This window comes from Trichomonascus vanleenenianus (genome assembly GCF_965637985.1).
Source record: "Trichomonascus vanleenenianus strain CLIB 3782 genome assembly, contig: TRVA0_006S, whole genome shotgun sequence".
Lineage (NCBI taxonomy): Eukaryota > Fungi > Ascomycota > Dipodascomycetes > Dipodascales > Trichomonascaceae > Blastobotrys > Blastobotrys vanleenenianus.
This window is the reverse complement of record NW_027481881.1, coordinates 250,817-269,160: the sequence shown is the minus strand read 5'-3', so window position 1 is coordinate 269,160 and position 18,344 is coordinate 250,817. Positions and strand designations below refer to the sequence as shown.

The 18,344-nt window shown below is 50.3% G+C and overlaps 12 protein-coding genes across 12 annotated transcripts; 9 read left to right on the top strand and 3 right to left on the bottom strand.

The window, feature by feature from the left end:
• Positions 1 to 432: 432 nt before the first annotated feature.
• Positions 433 to 1,947, top strand: TRVA0_006S02586 (F-box protein; the record flags this gene model as incomplete). The annotated part of the gene is made up of 1 exon (XM_076683101.1): positions 433 to 1,947. The coding sequence occupies one exon, from the start codon at positions 433 to 435 to the stop codon at positions 1,945 to 1,947; it is 1,515 nt and encodes a 504-aa protein (XP_076542709.1).
• Positions 1,948 to 2,141: 194 nt separating this feature from the next.
• Positions 2,142 to 3,225, top strand: KIN28 (TFIIH complex serine/threonine-protein kinase subunit KIN28; the record flags this gene model as incomplete). The annotated part of the gene is made up of 2 exons (XM_076683100.1): positions 2,142 to 2,193; positions 2,249 to 3,225. The coding sequence occupies 2 exons, from the start codon at positions 2,142 to 2,144 to the stop codon at positions 3,223 to 3,225; spliced, it is 1,029 nt and encodes a 342-aa protein (XP_076542708.1).
• Positions 3,226 to 3,399: 174 nt separating this feature from the next.
• TRVA0_006S02542 (NAD(P)/FAD-dependent oxidoreductase) lies at positions 3,400 to 4,533 on the bottom strand (the record flags this gene model as incomplete). Its single annotated transcript, XM_076683099.1, has 1 exon — positions 3,400 to 4,533. One exon carries the CDS (start codon positions 4,531 to 4,533, stop codon positions 3,400 to 3,402), a length of 1,134 nt encoding a protein of 377 aa, XP_076542707.1.
• Positions 4,534 to 4,763: 230 nt separating this feature from the next.
• MSS2 (Mss2p) lies at positions 4,764 to 5,846 on the top strand (the record flags this gene model as incomplete). The annotated part of the gene is made up of 1 exon (XM_076683098.1): positions 4,764 to 5,846. One exon carries the CDS (start codon positions 4,764 to 4,766, stop codon positions 5,844 to 5,846), a length of 1,083 nt encoding a protein of 360 aa, XP_076542706.1.
• Positions 5,847 to 5,920: 74 nt separating this feature from the next.
• On the top strand, positions 5,921 to 6,913 carry UNG1 (uracil-DNA glycosylase; the record flags this gene model as incomplete). The annotated part of the gene is made up of 1 exon (XM_076683097.1): positions 5,921 to 6,913. One exon carries the CDS (start codon positions 5,921 to 5,923, stop codon positions 6,911 to 6,913), a length of 993 nt encoding a protein of 330 aa, XP_076542705.1.
• Positions 6,914 to 7,005: 92 nt separating this feature from the next.
• On the bottom strand, positions 7,006 to 8,253 carry GPI10 (putative glycosylphosphatidylinositol-alpha 1,2 mannosyltransferase; the record flags this gene model as incomplete). Its single annotated transcript, XM_076683096.1, has 1 exon — positions 7,006 to 8,253. One exon carries the CDS (start codon positions 8,251 to 8,253, stop codon positions 7,006 to 7,008), a length of 1,248 nt encoding a protein of 415 aa, XP_076542704.1.
• Positions 8,254 to 8,672: 419 nt separating this feature from the next.
• On the top strand, positions 8,673 to 10,097 carry DOT1 (histone methyltransferase DOT1; the record flags this gene model as incomplete). Its single annotated transcript, XM_076683095.1, has 1 exon — positions 8,673 to 10,097. The coding sequence occupies one exon, from the start codon at positions 8,673 to 8,675 to the stop codon at positions 10,095 to 10,097; it is 1,425 nt and encodes a 474-aa protein (XP_076542703.1).
• A 151-nt stretch (positions 10,098 to 10,248) lies between these two features.
• TRVA0_006S02432 (uncharacterized protein) lies at positions 10,249 to 10,847 on the bottom strand (the record flags this gene model as incomplete). Its single annotated transcript, XM_076683094.1, has 2 exons — positions 10,249 to 10,703; positions 10,760 to 10,847. The coding sequence occupies 2 exons, from the start codon at positions 10,845 to 10,847 to the stop codon at positions 10,249 to 10,251; spliced, it is 543 nt and encodes a 180-aa protein (XP_076542702.1).
• Positions 10,848 to 11,729: 882 nt separating this feature from the next.
• TRVA0_006S02410 (uncharacterized protein) lies at positions 11,730 to 12,755 on the top strand (the record flags this gene model as incomplete). The annotated part of the gene is made up of 1 exon (XM_076683093.1): positions 11,730 to 12,755. One exon carries the CDS (start codon positions 11,730 to 11,732, stop codon positions 12,753 to 12,755), a length of 1,026 nt encoding a protein of 341 aa, XP_076542701.1.
• A 442-nt stretch (positions 12,756 to 13,197) lies between these two features.
• MRF1 (Mrf1p) lies at positions 13,198 to 14,283 on the top strand (the record flags this gene model as incomplete). Its single annotated transcript, XM_076683092.1, has 1 exon — positions 13,198 to 14,283. The coding sequence occupies one exon, from the start codon at positions 13,198 to 13,200 to the stop codon at positions 14,281 to 14,283; it is 1,086 nt and encodes a 361-aa protein (XP_076542700.1).
• Positions 14,284 to 14,658: 375 nt separating this feature from the next.
• On the top strand, positions 14,659 to 15,055 carry TRVA0_006S02366 (snapin/pallidin family protein; the record flags this gene model as incomplete). The annotated part of the gene is made up of 2 exons (XM_076683091.1): positions 14,659 to 14,800; positions 14,862 to 15,055. 2 exons carry the CDS (start codon positions 14,659 to 14,661, stop codon positions 15,053 to 15,055), a joined length of 336 nt encoding a protein of 111 aa, XP_076542699.1.
• A 341-nt stretch (positions 15,056 to 15,396) lies between these two features.
• OSH3 (oxysterol-binding protein related protein OSH3) lies at positions 15,397 to 18,330 on the top strand (the record flags this gene model as incomplete). Its single annotated transcript, XM_076683090.1, has 1 exon — positions 15,397 to 18,330. One exon carries the CDS (start codon positions 15,397 to 15,399, stop codon positions 18,328 to 18,330), a length of 2,934 nt encoding a protein of 977 aa, XP_076542698.1.
• Between the last annotated feature and the right edge of the window lie 14 nt (positions 18,331 to 18,344).

The window sequence follows — 18,344 nt, the reverse complement described above, 5'->3', positions numbered from 1 at the left end:
ATTCTGTGGCTCATATAGTTCTTCGAGTCAAGCTGTTCATCTAGAAGTTAGCAAACGTCGACCTGCTCTTCCGAACTCTACCGAGCTGACTCGACAAACCGGTGATCAAAAGGTAGGCGGACTTATCGGCTATACAACCTGTTATACTATCTATACTCTCCTTTAGTTGAATAAGCCTTGAGACTACCAGCCGCAACAACTGCGATAGCTGAAAAAACATAAAACGAGACGTTAAAAGGGCTAGGCTACTGAGGCCACACTGTATACGAAGCATCTTCGATAGCCAGGTCGATCGTCTCCAACCCACGTGATGGGGCCGTCTCAGCCGCACGCAGAGCATATGTCTGTCCCACAAAAGCGGAACGGATCATCACTAGAGCCGGTTCATGGATTTATAACTGTCCAGGGGCAGCATGAAATGCAGAGTAAAAGATGGCTTTTTTCCCAGTTGAAATTGTCGAGCTGATATATGATAGGCTCAAGACCAGTGATCTGGTTGCCTTGTCGTCGACATGCCGTCTGTTGAGGAGTATAGCCCTCCGCAGGCTGTGGGCGAATTTGGAAATTACTCTGTACGGCAAGAGCCTACCTGGAGGGATAGGCAGCTCCAACTGGACTGAGTTCCCCCAGGCCAGCTTTTGGAATTACAATTCGTCCTCACGATACAGTACCTGGATTGTCATTGGCGCTGAGGAATTCGAGCTGTTTTGGGACAGTCTGCATAGCGGTAAGCTTTTGGAGCAGCTCAAATGGGTCGAGACCCTCAACTTTGACCAGCAATTGCTCTACCCCAACGAGCCAACAGAGAAGTACCAAATACATAAAGCCCAGAGACGGTACAAAAAATGGCTGAAGGCCGCCTGGTCCGGACACTACGGCAAGGGTAACGGCAAAGGGTCGTTTGATCGTCTCAGGGTCTTCCTCCGTAAGGAGAGAATGCCACGGCTGAAGCATATCAGACTTCGCGGCGACACCAGTACCGCATCTCTATGGAGCGATCATGTCGCAACCGAAGACCTCCTCACACGCTTCCCAGGAGTAGAAACATCAGTGTGGACTACTGGGAAATTTCCCATGGTAGCCTTGCAGAGCTCGGTGGTTCCTGATTATGTGAAATACCTTACCTCGCTGTCATTGATGCTGAGTAGCACCTCTGAATTGCCTCGAAATCTCCCCAGATCATTGAAAGCTATTGAGCTGTGGTCTTATAAAGCAATTACAGTAGCTGCCGAGATGATTGGGGAGGTACTCCATGGTCTGCCCCGTTTGGTGGTTGTGACTACCATAAACCTTACAGTTTATAACACCGAAAAGACGCGCTGGCTGCCTAGCTGCGTGAGAGTGTTGAACATTTCCATTGGAAAAGGGAATTACCTCGAAGGCCGAATTGGTGACCCTATCCTGCATCCCGGATTAGAAGTGCTAATAATTCAAGAGGGGTATGGTTCAGTACGCAGCATCCTGCCAACTAACCTGCGCTATCTTGATCTTGGCTTCCATGAGAGCCCTTCACCATCGTACGAAGAACAACTGTTCAAGGAGAACCCAGAGCTTAAGCATTTGACATACCATACCCCGACTCGTGAAGGTCTCATTGCTCTAGGCACTCATTGCCGGAAGGTGAAAGAGATGGAGCTCTGGATAGACGGGGGACGCGGCGTGGCGCCATTCATCGCGTCAAGCTTTGAGACTGATTTCCGCTTACTCAGACGGCTCAAAGTTGTGTTTGAAAACACCTCTCTATCAGCCATCGAAACGATCGTAACCAATAGTAGGCACCTGCGTTCGCTGGCCACCCTCATTGTTATTATATGGGAGCCCTTTTTGTGCGGCCGTTTCGTGAAGCGTAACTCCAATTGCATCGAGCGCGTCGAATTCAGCTCGACGTCTACTTTCTCTGAACTTCATATGAACATTTCCAAGTTGCGCAAAGTTGTCATCTCATAGCTATGGTTAGTAATAACTTTTATAGTGCTATAGATTATCAGTCGATTTCATTAGTTAACAGTTATGTAGTTTAAAATAATATTGAGCCGCGCGAGCCTCGCACGCCGCATTGTTTTGCGCGCGGCCCGTAGTGATAAAGTATACTCCTCTCGGGGATCGAAGACAGGATAGCTCTAGGTAACAGAAGAATAACGATGGAGGAAGCACAGGCTAGAAATGAGGAGACTATGAAGCGGTACACCAAGGGTAAGTTGCGGATCTTGAAACTATGAGTTTTGCTGACTTGCTTGTTATTTTGTAGAGAAACGAGTGGGTGAAGGTACCTATGCCGTGGTGTATGTCGGCCACCAAATCGATACGAAGCGACGAGTTGCCATAAAGATGATCAAAGTCAGCGAGTTCAAGGACGGCATGGATATGAGCGCTATTCGGGAAATCAAGTTCCTGCAGGAACTGCGGCATAAGAACTGTATTGAGCTCTTGGACGTGTTTTCGTCCGACACGAACTTGAACCTTGTGCTGGAATACCTTCCAGCTGATCTGGAGATGCTGATTAAAGATAAGTCTATCACGTTCAGTCAAGGGGATATCAAGTCATGGTTGCTTATGACGCTGCGGGGGCTGCATCATTGTCACCGGAACTTCATTCTGCACCGTGATTTGAAGCCGAATAACCTTCTCTTGTCGCCCGAGGGTTATCTCAAACTGGCCGATTTTGGTCTTGCGAGAGCTTTTCCGAACCCGCAGGAGAAAATGACGCCGACTGTAGTGACTCGATGGTACAGAGCTCCTGAGCTGTTGTTTGGGGCGAGGCACTATACCGGGGCAATTGATATCTGGTCGGTGGGCATAATTTTTGCGGAGATGATGATTCGAACGCCATATCTTCCCGGAAGTTCGGACCAGGATCAGTTGGTGGTTACGTTCCAGGCATTGGGTACCCCTACCGAGGCAATGTGGCCAGGGGTCACGTCGTTGCCTGCCTACGTTAAGACTGAGAAGAGGCCGTCGCCATCTAGACAGGAGCTTCAGATGCGGTTCCTGGCGGCTAGCGATACTGCATTGGATCTCATGGACGCAATGACGAGACTGAACCCTGGCAAGCGTGTAACCGCCGAAGAGGCGCTGATGTCTCCCTATTTCACTGAACAGCCGCTTCCCACAAAACCAGAGTACTTGCCGAAGAAGGTAGAGCAGGCTCCGGATCAATATGAAAGAGACCTTCGTGCTGCACAGAAGGAGCGGATGATCAAGGAAACTCGAGATAGGCGAGGGTAACCTATCAAGACCACTAACCAAATATCTGAGTTCAATTGTTCCCACCAACCTATTTTAGCTCAATGTTTGGACAATCGTTTGAATAGGCGACATGCCAAAATATTCAACTGGGGGCTGGTGTTTTCTTGTATAGTTTGTGGTGTTCTATATTCGAGGTTAAAGGTTAATGGCTGTCTAGTCTAGGATCTTTTCTACATGCTCTGCAATGGCCATGGAGGCGGTGAGACCCGGACTCTCAATACCGAGAAGGTTGACAAATCCGGGGAAGCCCTCTTCCTGTCTGATGACAAAGTCCTGGAACTTGGCAGTTCCGACAATCTTTGGACGGATGCCGCTATAATCTGGAGTCAGGGCGGTTGGATCGACACCTTCTAGGTAGGTCTGGACTGCTTGGAGAGCGAGCTCCAGATTCTGGCCGTTAACATTGAGGTCCTCGGGAGACTCGACCCATTCAAGATCGGGTCCAAACTTAATCTTGCCGCCGAGATCAATAGTCAAATGAGTTCCTAGCGATGCACTGTCGGATGGGCAGGGGTAGATGAGCCGAGAGACTTTGGGCTGGCTGGCATTGTAGGAGAAGTAGTTGCCCTTGGCATAATATGCTTTAAGGTGTCTGTCCTCCGGCAGTAGAGAGTTTGAAACTGCTACTGCGCCGTGACCAGCCGAGTTGATGACACACTCTGCGGTAATTTCAGTAGTTTCTCCAGACTCGTCTTTGCACTGCAACTCGTAGCCAGAGTTATCACTAGTACGTGACACCCTGACAACTTGAGTGCCCAGAGCAACATCAGCACCATTTTTCTCGATCTCAGCCTCGAAGAGCGCCATGAGCGAGTGCGCAGATACAATTCCCGTAGTTGGAGAGTTGAGCACGGCTGCCTTGGCGATGACGGCAGGTTCCAATTCCTTCGCCTTGGCAACTGGAATCCACTCCAACGGCACTCCAGTGTGGTCCTTGGCGCGGTTATAGAGAGTTTCTAGGTATTCATGCTGTTTTTCATCCTGAGCTACGATCCATTTACCGCAGTTGCGCAGCTCTACACCATACTTGCGGCCTGCCTCGTAGATCAACTCCTTGCCCCGAATGCAGAGAGTTGTTCGTAGAGCCTCGGGAGGGTAGTAAATACCAGCGTGGATAACCTCCGAATTCCGGGCACTAGTCTCTGTGCCTAGTTCGCCATGGCGCTCCACCAAGAGCACTGAGTTCGATGGGTTCGCCGAGAGTCGGGCAGCAGTGGCCAGGCCGACTGCTCCTCCGCCCACTACAACGTGCGAAAAGTCCGCCAACAAACGACTAGATGGTCTCATCGCCAACTTTTAGATCTGTAGCACCAAACGTAAAGCAAAAAAGCAAGAGCAGATGAGGCCTTTTTAATAGATCTCTCCTATATAGGCGGGGGAGCTTTCGATCTCCGAATGTCTCTCATGCCCCGGAGGTGCCTCGATGCACGGCGCACGCAGATTTTGGGCATGTCAACACCCGTTTCTGCCCGACCACAAATTTCATTTAACCGTTTGGATCGATCTCACGCGGGACGATGGTGATTGGGCGTAGATGGTACAGCCAGCCGGCCTCAGTGGTAGCTTCCTTCGAGCAGCTTTTGCCCAGGAACACGCTGAAAAAGTACCTCTTCAAGTGTAAAGTGCCTCTGTCTTACCGCAAGGCCCTGGGTATCCTCGAATCCTGCAGAGATGCAGATCTGACCACTCCTGTCCCCGCCAAGGTGACGGGAAGCGATGTCATGAGGATGAAGTATGTCCTGGAGGCGTTCCGGAAGCAGACGGGGACGATTTCGAAGCAATTGGTTACTGTCGAAGAGAATCTCGTCGAAAAGGCTGCCGAGATGGGCGACAATACTGCTATTGCATTGCTTTCAGGGCGCATCCTGACCGACAACAACAATCCAAAGGAGGACAGAGACCATGCAGACAAGCTGTTAACTGGCCTTATGGATCTGGGGTACCCAATTGCGTTCAAAGTGTCTGGCGACCTTGCATATAAAGCCGGGCATACTGAAGAGGCCAAAAGCCTGTATCAACTCGCTGTCAAGCAGGGCATCTCAGGAAGCGCCAAGGTTGAGTGTTTCCGAAGCATTGGTATTATTAGCATGGCCTCTCGTCGGGTTAATGACGCCAGAGAGGCCTTTGAGCAGGCGGTAGAGGCAGCAGAAAGCGTCGAGCAAGTCATGGACTGCCATTTCTACCTCGCCCAAACGTATGAGAACAACAGATTGGCTGCAAAGTTCCACTTCCAGCAAGCAGCATCACAGGGACTCAAGGAGGCCTTTGCCCCTCTAGGGTTCCTCTATCTTAATTACTTTGGCAACCAGGACCTGGCTTTTGAGTGGTTTGATCTCGGTCGACAGGTGGGCGATCTGCGGTGTCTCGTGGGATTATTCGACATCTATATGAGTCGCAAGGACCACGCTATGGCGCAGGAAATTCTCACCCAGATTAAGTCGCATGGTGAAAATGGTTCCAAAGCCCTCGAAAGACGATCCGAAGCCGTACAGGCCCTTGAAAAAGCGCTTAGTCCCGCCGCCGCCCCTCCAACGGGGCCCAAAGGCGGCTCCGCACAGCCGCGCGGTCCATCGGGGTCGGACAGCCGTTGGGGATTTTAAAGACGCGTTTTCTACGCGTAAATTGGTTTTTTCAGCATAAATTACACACACCCCGGAATAGCGAATAGATAAATATGTCCAAGCGGGCGTCTTCCATCACGGCCTTCTTCCAGCCAGCGGCCAAGAGGTCGACGATCAGCAGCAACTTCGAGTCCGCAGTCGGGGTCACCAAGACTGCGCCGTTTGACAAAGACAAGTGGGTGGCCTCGTTAACCCCCGAGCAGAAGAAACTGCTTGATCTCGAGATTAGAACTATAGACGAGTCCTGGCTGGCGGTACTGCACGCCGAGCTGACCAAGCCATACTTCCTCAATCTCAAAAAGTTCCTAAAAGACGAGACAGCCAAGGGCAAGACCATTTTCCCGCCGGAGAAAGACGTTTACTCGTGGTCGCGGCTGACGCCGCTGGGTAAAGTGCGGGTAGTAATTCTCGGCCAGGACCCCTACCATAACTACAACCAGGCCCACGGCCTGGCCTTCTCGGTGAATCCGCCGACTCCGCCTCCCCCTTCTCTGCGGAACATTTACAAGGGAGTTCAGAGATGCTACGCATCGTTCAAGATCCCCAAATCCGGGTCGCTCATCCCGTGGGCCGAGCGTGGTGTACTCATGCTCAATGCCTGCTTGACTGTAGAAGCGCACAAGGCGAACTCGCATGCCAACAAGGGCTGGGAGACGTTCACAGAGAAGGTGCTGGACGCCGCCATCAAAGCCCGGACTGATGGGCTGTGTTTTATGCTGTGGGGATCCCCTGCCGCCAAGCGCATGGATAAAATCAAACCAAACAAATCAGTCCACTGTATTCTCACGTCGGTTCATCCGAGCCCGTTGTCTGCTTCGCGAGGGTTCTTTGACGGCATGCATTTCAGCAAGGCTAATGAATGGCTGCTTGAGAGGTACGGGCCTTCAGGTGTGATTAACTGGGCACTGGAGCCGGACAATGTCATACCCGAGATCGAGCTTATGCGCAAGACCCCCGAGGAAAAAGAAGCCGAGAAGCTACTTGAAATGGAGTCTGATGAAGAGGACAATGATGCCTTATCTAACAAAGAGAACATAGCAGTTTAATTATTAGCATTTATCCAATACATATGCATCCAACCATTGAATAGTTACATGAATCATGATATTGCTGGTAAATTTATGTACCGGTAAGTGACCTAGAGCAGCTTATAAACCACAACATCGCCCCTCCTTCGCCAGTCGTCATGGAAATGCGAATTGAAGAATCGGCGGTGGGGGATATACGAAGAACGGGTCGCCAGATAGGTTCTCACAGTGGGCTCGAGCGCCTCAAAGAAGACAAGGTGAGACGGCCAGGTCTTGATATGTGTGTCCAAAAAGGCAATAGGGTCCTCGTAGAACAGATCTGCCTCGTCAAGATAGCTCTCCCGGTCCGCCACGTGGATTGGCGGCTCACAGGTGAGGAACCAACTTGGGATATCCTTGTGAAGATGCGCCTGCCAGGGCGTAGAGTGGCATGGCATGAGGAAACCGACAGAAGTAACCGACCTGCCGTTGCGCAGGAAATCAACCACGTCAATGACGCCCCGTTGGTGGTAGGTCGAGAAATAGTACGCCACTGGCGCGTTAATGAGCAGAGTAAGCAGAAGCACAAACTTACGCGACTTTGGCCGGAACGAGAAGAGCGACTTTGTGAACAGCAGGTGCAAAAGCGGGAGCAACGGGTAGATGAACCGCACTTCTTTATGCGCCAGCGTCGAATAGGCACCAACGACAAACGCAATGAGCCATACAATGATAGACCTCCGCGAGGACCACATCTCCTTGAGCGTTAGAGGAAGGTACCCAATCAACAAAATAGGGATGCCCTGAGATAAATAGTAGTGCCAGGGTGAGACGCCATAGAATCCCGCCAGGTTCTTGACAATATTGAACTCCAGGAAATTAAGTAGCGGGAAAACCTGTTCGCCGTAGTACCACTGATCGAGCAAATAATTAAGCGACAGTGATACTCCCGCAATTATAATTGCAATAACGGGCACTTTGAAGAAGCTCCGGGTCCTGTACACTAAGTGAATTCCCAGGAACGCCCAGATAATAGCGTTTGTCGGCCTGAAAATGCACGAAATTGATGCAACGGCTAGCGAAATCGTGTAGTTCATGTAACACATTCGGTGCCATGGCCAATACGCCAGTGCTACGGTCGTCAGCACCATTTCAAGTGAATTGGAGAAAGTTCTAGTGATACAGAACCAATTGAACGCCGAGCCGAGGCTAGCAAGAAGCGCGTACTTGGCTCCAGGCTGGCCGAGAATTCTCCTAGCAAAAACATACATGTAGTAATCGCCTATCGCCGCAATAACAGCCTGGAAGATCTTTGGCGCGACTACTACGTCGATCCCCAGCTCCTCGCTCAGAATTCGGTAGACCCAAGCATAAAGCATTGGGTGGGCTGCACTCCTCAGCTTCTCATGCCATTCCCAGGTTGTATACCCGTAGCCATATACGGCAATATGCGCCGGTTCAAGACTCTGCCAATACTCATCGGGCTGGAAGAACGTCTTCAGCGTAAAGGCGTTAATTAACCGGAAAATGACCAAAAGAATAAATAGTGTCATTTTACACGCATTTGGCAGAACCGACCACACCAAAGATACTTAACAAAAATGGGGTGAGAGACCGTTGAGAACCGTTTGCTTCAATTATGTCAACTTCTTGGCGTGAGTCGGTTGGTCAGGGCGACATTTGGCAATGTTTAAAACGTAGTTGGGAGGGGCTGTCCCGGCAACCGGCTGATTTTTGATCCAACCTTTCACGGACCGGTCAGAGAGGCGAAGAGGCGACGAGGCATCCAGGAATCGCCATGTTCTTTGCTAAGCTAACGCAGAATGTTGCTACTAATAAGCATCATCCGTCGAACTCGGCGAAAAACACAAATGAAGTCAAATACATTCCCAAAGTGAAGAAGAGCAGTAGCAAAGCAAGCAAGTCACAGCCTATTCCGACCAAGATAGAGGGCGATACGCCAAAGAAGAAGAGGAAGAGTAAGCCAGGACAGAAGGTTAGCTCTAGTCCAGGCTCGCCGGCAGCTAAAGTGATCAAGTTTGAGCTCGACAGCATCGTCTCGAGAACACCGAGCGTCGGACCGCAAGATAAAGTTGATCCCAGTCGCGATCTCGTGATTGTAGGAGATGCGAGCAAGCCTAGGAGGATCATAGCAGGAGCTGATCTTGTAGAAAAGTCGCCAAAGCTGTATAAAGATACCTTTTCCAGTGGTAGGAGCCAGTTCTACCTTGAGCTGCCGTATGGCAGAGAACGCTACCTGACAGCCCAACCGAAGAAGCCCGAAGAGTATGATCCACACAATGAGGTTGAACAGGTCATGGCACTTGTCAGCGAGAGCGGGTTCGTGCCACAACAGTACCGGAACGATATTAAGGACCCCGATATGAAGGACAGCATAGTGCGGCGTATGAAACAGGCCGTGAAAAAAAGCGACAGCAAACTGTTCCGAGAGTCGATTGACGAGTTCAATGCGCTCATTAAACGGCTTAGAGACTCTGGCGAACTCGCAGAGGCAATGAACGAGATGCAGCACATACCCTTCTCGCTCGTTTCCGAGCTGCTGAACCAAGTCTATTCCAGGGTAGTCTCCCCGAGGACGCATGAGCTGCGCAATTATAAGGCATTTTCCAATAACGTATACGGTGAGCTGCTACCAACTTTTGTTAGCAGGCTTTTCGATGACACCGGCCTCGACAGCACCAAGGTGTTCATCGATCTAGGCTCCGGAGTCGGAAACTGCGTTCTGCAAGCGGCCCTAGAGGTTGGGTGTGAAAGTTGGGGCTGCGAAATGATGGAGACAGCCTCTGAATTGGCCGACCTCCAGCGCCGTGAGTTCCAACAGCGGGTCAAGATGTATGGTATCAAGCCGGGTAAGATCACCCTGCGAGCTGGAGACTTTGTAGAGGACACGGAGATCCTTAAGAAGCTACCTGCAGCAGATGTGCTGCTCATCAACAACTACGCTTTTGACTCCGCGCTCAATGGGAAACTCGTCGACATGTTCCTAGACCTCAAAGAAGGATGCAAGATTGTCTCCCTCAAATCTTTCGTCCCACAGGACCACGTTATCACACAGTACAATATTGGCTCGCCGTTGAATATCCTAAGAGTCGAAAAAAGACATTTCGGCAGTGGGTCGGTCAGTTGGACCCACACTGGTGGTGATTACTACATATCCACCATTGATAGATCCAGACTGAAGCACTTCCTGGGCGAGGCGTGATACTTGTGGTTCTGGAGTCGGTGTATTATTAGTGACGTTTGCATGTAACAGATCACAACATTAGGACAAATTGAGAATGTTCGTCAAGACTCATAAAATATGAGGCTCCCCTTTAAGCGAGTGGTTGAAGTAGAGTCCATTGGAGGCGGCTCTACGGAGAAGATTCATCTTGAGATTCCTTCTTCATTCTATTGAGGCTCTCGATGAAAGCATTTGCCTCGTTGAGTTTCTCAGCCTCGCCAGCGACCCGCTCCATCCACCGGTTGACAATTTGTTCGTTTTCCTCTTGCAGCTTTTTAATCTTGTCTTCAGACACGTTCAGCTGGATTTGCAGGGCTAATATGTCGTCCTCCAGATGCTGTACTTGTCGGTTTGTCTGTTGGGCCTCGTGCTTGTACTTCTCGTACTTTGTTTGTGCAGCCTCGGCAAATTGCTTGAGAGTCTTGAAATGCTTCCTAACTTCGTGTAGCTCCTTGGCAGTAGCGGTAAGTTTATCTTCCTTTATCGATAAATCGGTATAGAGTCTCGTAATCTCCTCCTCTTCGTCATCGTTAGCTGTACTTGATGGTCCGCGGTTACGGGAGGCTCGTTCTGCGGCACTGGAAACTACATCATAAGTCAGATAACCACATCCAATTAAGCCCAGGCTCTCTACCACTTACAAATCTCAATCAGCTCGTCGTATCTCTTTTCGTATACATCCCGCTCTTTCAGCTGGATTTCGATAGATTCCAGCCATGATTCCAGCATGTCTGAAGATTATAGAGTGATGTTGGGGTAAGATCGGTCCGCTGCAGTAAACGCCGACATGAGGCCTTATGATACCAAATGGAGGTCTCGCTAAATGGCTAGACGAAAAGAGCACGCTATTAATGCTGAATAATCCGGCATTATTCTTTGTCAATGTTTCTATGTAGCTTTACTGCAATACTAATCGGATGCTCGGTTTGAGTTGACAAGGTGTCGAACTCACTAACATTAGTGTCCATGCGTCGACAGGGCGTGAAGTTTCGCTCTAACTACTACTGTAGTTATGGAAAGTAATTTAGTCAGTTTTTAGTTACGATGAAGAAAACTGATTTGATAAAGGCGCCACCGAGTCCGTAACGTCATATATATATATATAGCTGATTCTCAACATAATTCATTCAACTTGTGAAATACCAAAGTTAACCGTAAGATTAGGGTTCTTATCCAGCGCCGTCGTTGTGTTGATGCTTCTTCTCTATGTATGATGCTACCGAAGGAAAGAACAAAGTCTAGAAGTGAACTGATGCTATGTCATTTACCGGCTAGCATCCAGCGGCAGATATTTTCAAAACTAGCAATTTCATGTCTGAAATCTGTCCAACTCCTATGCCAGCACATTCGCTATAATGCTGCTCCACTTCTTTGGTCAAGGTTTGCCATCCCTGGAATGCATAGAGCAGATGAACTTACGCGAATATCTGGAAGCCACATATTCAACTCAGAGTGCGACTTTGGATTCCTCACCGGACCATCCAGGTGGGCTAAGAACTCATTATAACCGATACTAGGTCGCCAATCACTCTTCCGCTCCTCAACTGGACTGGCGGGAAGAAAAAGCCAGGATGCCAGTTCCATAGAGTTCAATATGTCACAATAGTGCGCATGCCTCCAACTGGTCCAGACATGGCTTTCTGTGATGCTGTTGCAGCCCGAAATGTCCCCATCACATTCCTTCGTGTCAGCCCTACAGTGGACCGGAATGGATATGCTTGCCTGCCATTCGAATATCTAGCGCAGACTAAGACGCAATTTACTTTCCACTATTACCCAGACAACGGGCCAGTGATAATGCGTGGACCTCAGTTTCATTCCCATGTCAGCAGATTGGTTCTTTCCAACCCTGCCGTCTCTACCGGGACAATTCGATTGAACACATATGTGCAGAGTTTTACGCGACTCAAAGTTGCCGAGCTCAAGTTTATTGTTAACGGAACAGCAGAGGACCTGCATATCAATTTTCCTCCCACTGTCGAAACACTCAAGCTCATTCTATTCGACCAGGATATTACTCTGCGTCCGCTATGGGTATCGGGATACGGTGTGACCAAATTAACCATATATACGACATCAATGTTGACCATGTCACCAGAAAGCGTCCTACCGGTGCTGGAAGACCTTAACATTGTTCTTGCCCGTGCGGCAGAGATATCTTACAAGCTATTGAGCGAAGCGAAGACCTGGATTTTAGCCTTCAGAGAAAAGAGTCAGTGCTTTAACAAAGCGGAATTGAAATGCGATTCATGCAGCGACTTTATTTTATCATTGAGCTGCAGGCAGTCGACATTGGAACTCCGTACCCTTAGCAGCGAACTCTTCGTCTTGGCGGTTCGGTGTTTCCTCTTGCCACAAACAGGGTTCAGTCCGTTTATGTTTGTGAGATACCGCCTTGGACTACTATTCCATTGGCACTCGGAGGATTTGCTTTACTTCTCCCAAAGACTATATATGTCGAACAATCGACTAAATTCAGTCCAGTTCGTGTTCCACAACAATGAGAGAAGCAATTTTCGCTTTCAAATACCCATCCTCCACTATTACGTTTCGGTGAGTGGCTGTCTTCAGACGTTGCTAGGATTAGCATTCCTTTGGCTTTGCAATGTAGAGCAGTGCCTTCGTCTGGGTGTATAAGGTTTGTTCGTCATGAGGGTCCAGTATTAATCGTCGCTTCATTATTTGGGCCCGTCTACCTTCAACTATGATGTCTGGTCCATGCTATTGATTTCCAATAGGTCTTCCTCGGTGCAGCTTATTTATTTTTAATTTTTTTTCTAAAATTGAACCAAGTCGCTATCCGTAATCAAACTGCTTAAAGCTGGAAAGAGGATGATTCAGCCGCAACATATGCGGCTTGTAAATTACAGCGTATAATACATCACGACAGCGTATCACACAGACCCGCTGAAAAATGATCTTCTCTCTGATTCAAAGTGCCGATATACACAGATCAATCCTGAACTGGCACATCAAAATGATAGTTCGGTCGCTGTTTCGTCGTCGGCTGATATTACCCGGTCGACGGCTTTACTCTACCACCGAAGAGACCGGGTACAAGGGAATCCACCCTTTATTAATGAAGCGAGCCGAGTTGATGGTTCAGGAACATGATCGGCTCGCAGAGGAGCTCAGTGCGGCGGATGCCAAGTTTGACGCAAGTAAGGCTACGCGCGTATCTCGCCTGAGCTTTGTGGTAGAGAAGGTCTCCGAATATCAGGATATGGTTTCGGAATACGATGAGCTTAAGCAGATGCTGAGCGATCCGTCGCTAAGGGCCGAGGCTGAGGCTGAACTCGAAACTACGAGAGAGGGCATTGAATCGCTTGCTGAGAAGCTTCAAAATCACCTCGTCCCAGTCACTAACCCGTTCATTGACCGGCCGTGTTTGTTGGAGCTGCGACCTGGCGTTGGGGGCAGTGAGGCCATGATCTTTGCCGGAGACTTACTGGCGATGTATCAGGCCTACGCACTCAAGCGACGATGGCCATTCCGAGTTGTGTCGCAGACACTTGCGCCTACCGGGCACGGGGTCACCGAGGCAATTCTTAGCATTGACGAGCCTGGGGCTTACGAAAGATTGCAGTATGAAGGCGGAGTGCACCGCGTTCAGCGAGTTCCCGATACAGAGTCTAAAGGCAGAGTCCATACCTCAACTGCTGCGGTTGTAGTTCTTCCGCAAATGAATGAAGATGCCAATAGTCTGGAGGAAGCGGAGCGGGGGTTTGCACCTGGGGAAGTGCGGATAGACGTCATGAGAGCCCGAGGGGCCGGTGGTCAGCACGTTAATACCACTGATTCCGCCGTCCGACTGACTCATATTCCATCGGGCATTGTTGTTTCGATGCAGGACGAGCGGTCGCAGCACAAGAACAAGGCTAAGGCATTTATGGTTCTCCGGGCAAGGCTGGCCGAGCAGGAACGAATTCGGAAAGAGCAGGAAGAGCGGGACAAACGAACTGCCCAAGTGTCGACTACGAACCGGTCGGACAAGATTCGAACCTACAACTTTGCCCAAAACCGAATTACTGACCATCGGTGCAACTACACTGCGTATAACCTCGACCAGGTGATGACGGGAGAGTTGATGGATGTTCTTATTGATGCCATGGACAGGCATTCCAAGACGGAGCTTATCAAGCAGTTGATTGCAAACCCTGCTTAAAACGTGTACATATTACGAGCTACGTATTCTACGAGCTGCCATGCTTACGAGCTACATACCTACATACGTTACGAGTTAATGACCTTATATATTACCCTACAAGTATTCATAGCAAATATCATTTGCACCAATTCATCTATTTGTAGTCCAAACTATACGCTACCATTATATATGTTCAGGTAATCTCATTCAGCCTGTAAATGACAAAATATTGGGGTTACGCCCACGTTTGCACTATAGTGCAAGTCCCGGAATACAAAGTTAACTTGCGCGCGCTCTTCGCTACATTCACCACCACTAACTGCCGGTAGTATACTCCCTGATAGAGTTCGATTCCCATACGACAGGGTTACTATAACAGGAAGCAAGGAAAAAATGAGTAGCAATGGCGAAGATCCTGTAAGCCAGGCCTTCTCTTATGCGTTTGATTACACGATGGAGAACACCGCACATAAACTAGAAACTCTACATGCCTCGCAAGTGGCACTGTCGACTCAATTGACCCTCCTCACCAATAGTAAGCCTCCATTATGCTCCATTATGCTACAAATGTATTTCGATTATACTAACTAATGTAGAACTGGAAGAGTTTAGAAGCTTGTCAGAGCCGGCCGACATTGGCCCCGTGGCGGATAAAATCAGCCGCAGCAAAAAACGGCTCTATCAAGTCAACGCCTTATTAGAAGAGGTCTACAAACGGCTAGAGAAAGTGGACCGGCGCCTAAACCGCCGGCCGCGCGAAACCAGTGGAGGCAGCCCCGTTAGCCCCTAGGCTCAAAAAGAAGCCCGTCTCGGCTAATGCAAAAAAATGCAGCGTCACACGTTTCAAAACACGTGAAATGTACGCTCCATGACATCAGGTTCGTTTCGAATCCAGGGGGAAGAGGAGGTGGGGTGGACCAAGCGACCAAAGAAGATCCGCCGGTGTGTTCGGGCGCACGCGTGTGTTGAGGGCTTCCCCCTTTCACGCCCCTCCTCCACTAAATTAATCTCCGGAGGAGCCACGACACACCCCGGTCTTTCGAGTGTCTATCCCGGAGATTATTTTGCTAGCTTGCAAGCTTGAAGGCTTTAGAAACTTTTGTCGTTCATCGACGGGTGATTTTTTTAAAAATGGAGACCTTAGAGATCCACTCCAAGGCGTTTTTGATCAAATGGGTCAGCGCGCCGGCGGACTCGACGATCAATTGGCAGGTCAAGCCCAGTAAGAAGAGCATCAACTTCGGGCTCTTCATGCGGACTGGCGAGCTTAGTACGCCGATGGAGAAGGACGAAATTCTAGAGGAGCCGGAGACAAGCGGAAATGCCGCGTCTGTGGGAAACCGAGAGCGCTCGAGCTCGTGGAAGAGCCGAGAGCGATCTGCGTCCATGTCCTCCATGTCAATTGACGAGCGCATGTTGCGGAACGGTCTTTCGAAGGTGTACTGGCACGGAAAGTGCGTCGCCGACGAGCTCATCCGGGGTAGCTATAAGGTCGACAGGAGCGGCATGTACGCCCTCGTTTTCGATAACACCTTCTCCAAGACTACGGGGAAGACGGTCCTGTTCAGCCAGCGCGTCGAGCGCCGGGGTATTGGGAGCGCGACTCATCTGACCTCGAAGCGCATCTCGACAATCCCGTTCAACGGTGCTGCGGCGGCCATTGCTGCGGCGGCTGCCGCTGGTGAGGGCAACACCTCGTCTGCGCCGGGCGACGGGTCCGAGAACATCGTCAGCGACGGCCGGTACATCCGCGGAGTTATGCTCAAGAAGCGCAGAAAGCGGCTGCAGGGGTATGCGCGGCGGTATTTCTCGCTCGACTGTAAGCACGGCGTGTTCAGCTACTATCTCGACCAAAAGTCCTCCTTCCTCCGGGGATCCATGCCCATCCCTATGTGCGTAGTGTCGGTACGAGAGCCGTCAAAGGAGATCTTCATTGACTCGGGAATGGAGTTGTGGAGCCTGCGAGCTCTTACAGATGCTGACTTCAAGGTGTGGGTCCAGAGTTTGAAGATTGTTAAGCAGAAGTGCGGCATTGACATTCTGACTGGTACTACTGGAACTCCTAGTGCTACTACTGCAGCGGGTGCCATCGGGGATGACACAGCTGCTGCTGCCAACGACGAATCTGAATGGTCTTCCATCAGCAAGCTCGTGGACCGGCTGGACGAGCTGTCCAAGACAATCGTCCCTGCTGCCAATGGCTCGTCTTCGACGAACACCTCGCAGGTTTCGCTCAATGACCCTTTCCTCTCTGATGCCCCTCCTGTGCCTCCAATTCCGTCTGATCTACAAGCCGCTGCTGCTGCTGCCGCGGCGGCGACCGAGGTCCCGTCCCAGCCTCAGCATACTCTCCAGCGACGCCCTTCCTTCTGGCGCCGAAAGAGTATCAAGCGGTCCACATCTTCTCCTCGATCTTCGCCTAAGATTGGATCAACCTCTCCAGGACTTGAGGGCACTGCTAACACTAGTTCCCCAACAGCTAACGCAACTCTGGCTGTGTCTTCTTCCAGCACAGCTGTATCTGAGCTGAAGGACATTATCTCTCAATTCCGCGCCCTGATATCAGAACACGACCTGCGAATGGATATGGTACTAAGAGAACGGCAGAATCTGTCGCCCGTGGCCCAGTTCCAATCAGCACAAGCATCGCGCCGAGGCTCCCTGGATAACCAATCGGTTTGGTCAGAGGATCTCTTCTACGATGCGAATGATGCGTTTGACGGCGGGGTTGTTTTTGTCAATGTGAACGAAGACGACAGTGATGTCGAGCGTAACGGCCCTGACATAGTGAGTCCAATTGAGGAAGACGACACGCTGTCCTCTGATGAAGAAGATGAGATTGAGAAAGTCATCGTGTCAAAGCACTTTGCCAGACCTAGCGCCACCATTCCCCACACTGTTAGTGACCTCTATCCGCTGCCGTATATGAACAAGATCTGGCGTAGACTGGCCGTCAAGGAGAACCGAACTAGCCCTCCCAGCATTATTTCGATCCTTCGAAAGAACGTGGGTAAGGACATGTCATCCATCCCCATGCCGGTCACGCTCAATGAACCAATCACATTCCTTCAGCGAATTGCTGAGAGCATGGAATACACTTTCCTTCTTGACCAGGCTGCCGCCACCCCTGACCCTGTGGAACGGGTGCTGTTAATGGCCGTTTTCGCGGCGAGTACACTAGCTGGTTTTAGAGCCAAGGAGCGGAATCTGAGGAAGCCGTTCAACCCTATGCTTGGAGAGAGTTACGAACTTGTCCGCGAGGATCGTGGATTCCGAATGGTTTGCGAGAAAGTAAGCCACCGGCCAGTTATTCTCACCATGTATGCAGAATCGGCTGACTGGACTGTCTCCTATACGTCAAAGCCACACCAGAAGTTCTGGGGTAAGAGTGTTGAGTTCACTGACCCCGGTAGGTTTGAGGTCACGATGAATCGCACGGGAGAAGTGTTCGAGTATGGTAACCCGTCCATTTTCATGCGTAATCTCATTGCTGGCGAGAAGTATATCGAGCCCGTGGGCAGCCTCGGCATCACTTCTTCCAATGGCACCAAGGCAGTGGTGGAGTACAAGGCTGGTGGCATGTTTAGCGGCCGGTCTGAGCAGCTGACTATCACGGCGTATGATGAAAATGGTCGGGAGTCTCCGCGAGTGCTCACTGGTACGTGGACTGCTGGCATCTATGAGGGCTCGTCCAGTATTTGGGCTCCTTCTAACCTGATAGATAACTACGACAAGCGCTACGGTTGGAATGAATGGGTTGTTTCTCTCAATGAAATTACAGAGATGGAAGAGGGCACAATGGCCCCGACTGATAGCCGATACCGAGAGGACCAGCGCATGTACGAGGACGGCAACATTGACGGGGCGGAGAAGCGGAAGCAGGAACTTGAGCAGCTGCAGCGTGATCGTCGAGAGCAGATGCAGCAGCAGAGTGTTGAATGGTCTCCTTTGTACTTTGACAAAGTCGGTGAGCTCAGATACGTTCCCAAGCAGGGCAGAGAGAACTACTGGGTCAGGAGAGCCAATAACGACTGGTCCGGTCTCATCAACCTTTGGAGTCGCTAGTTGCAACCTTTATA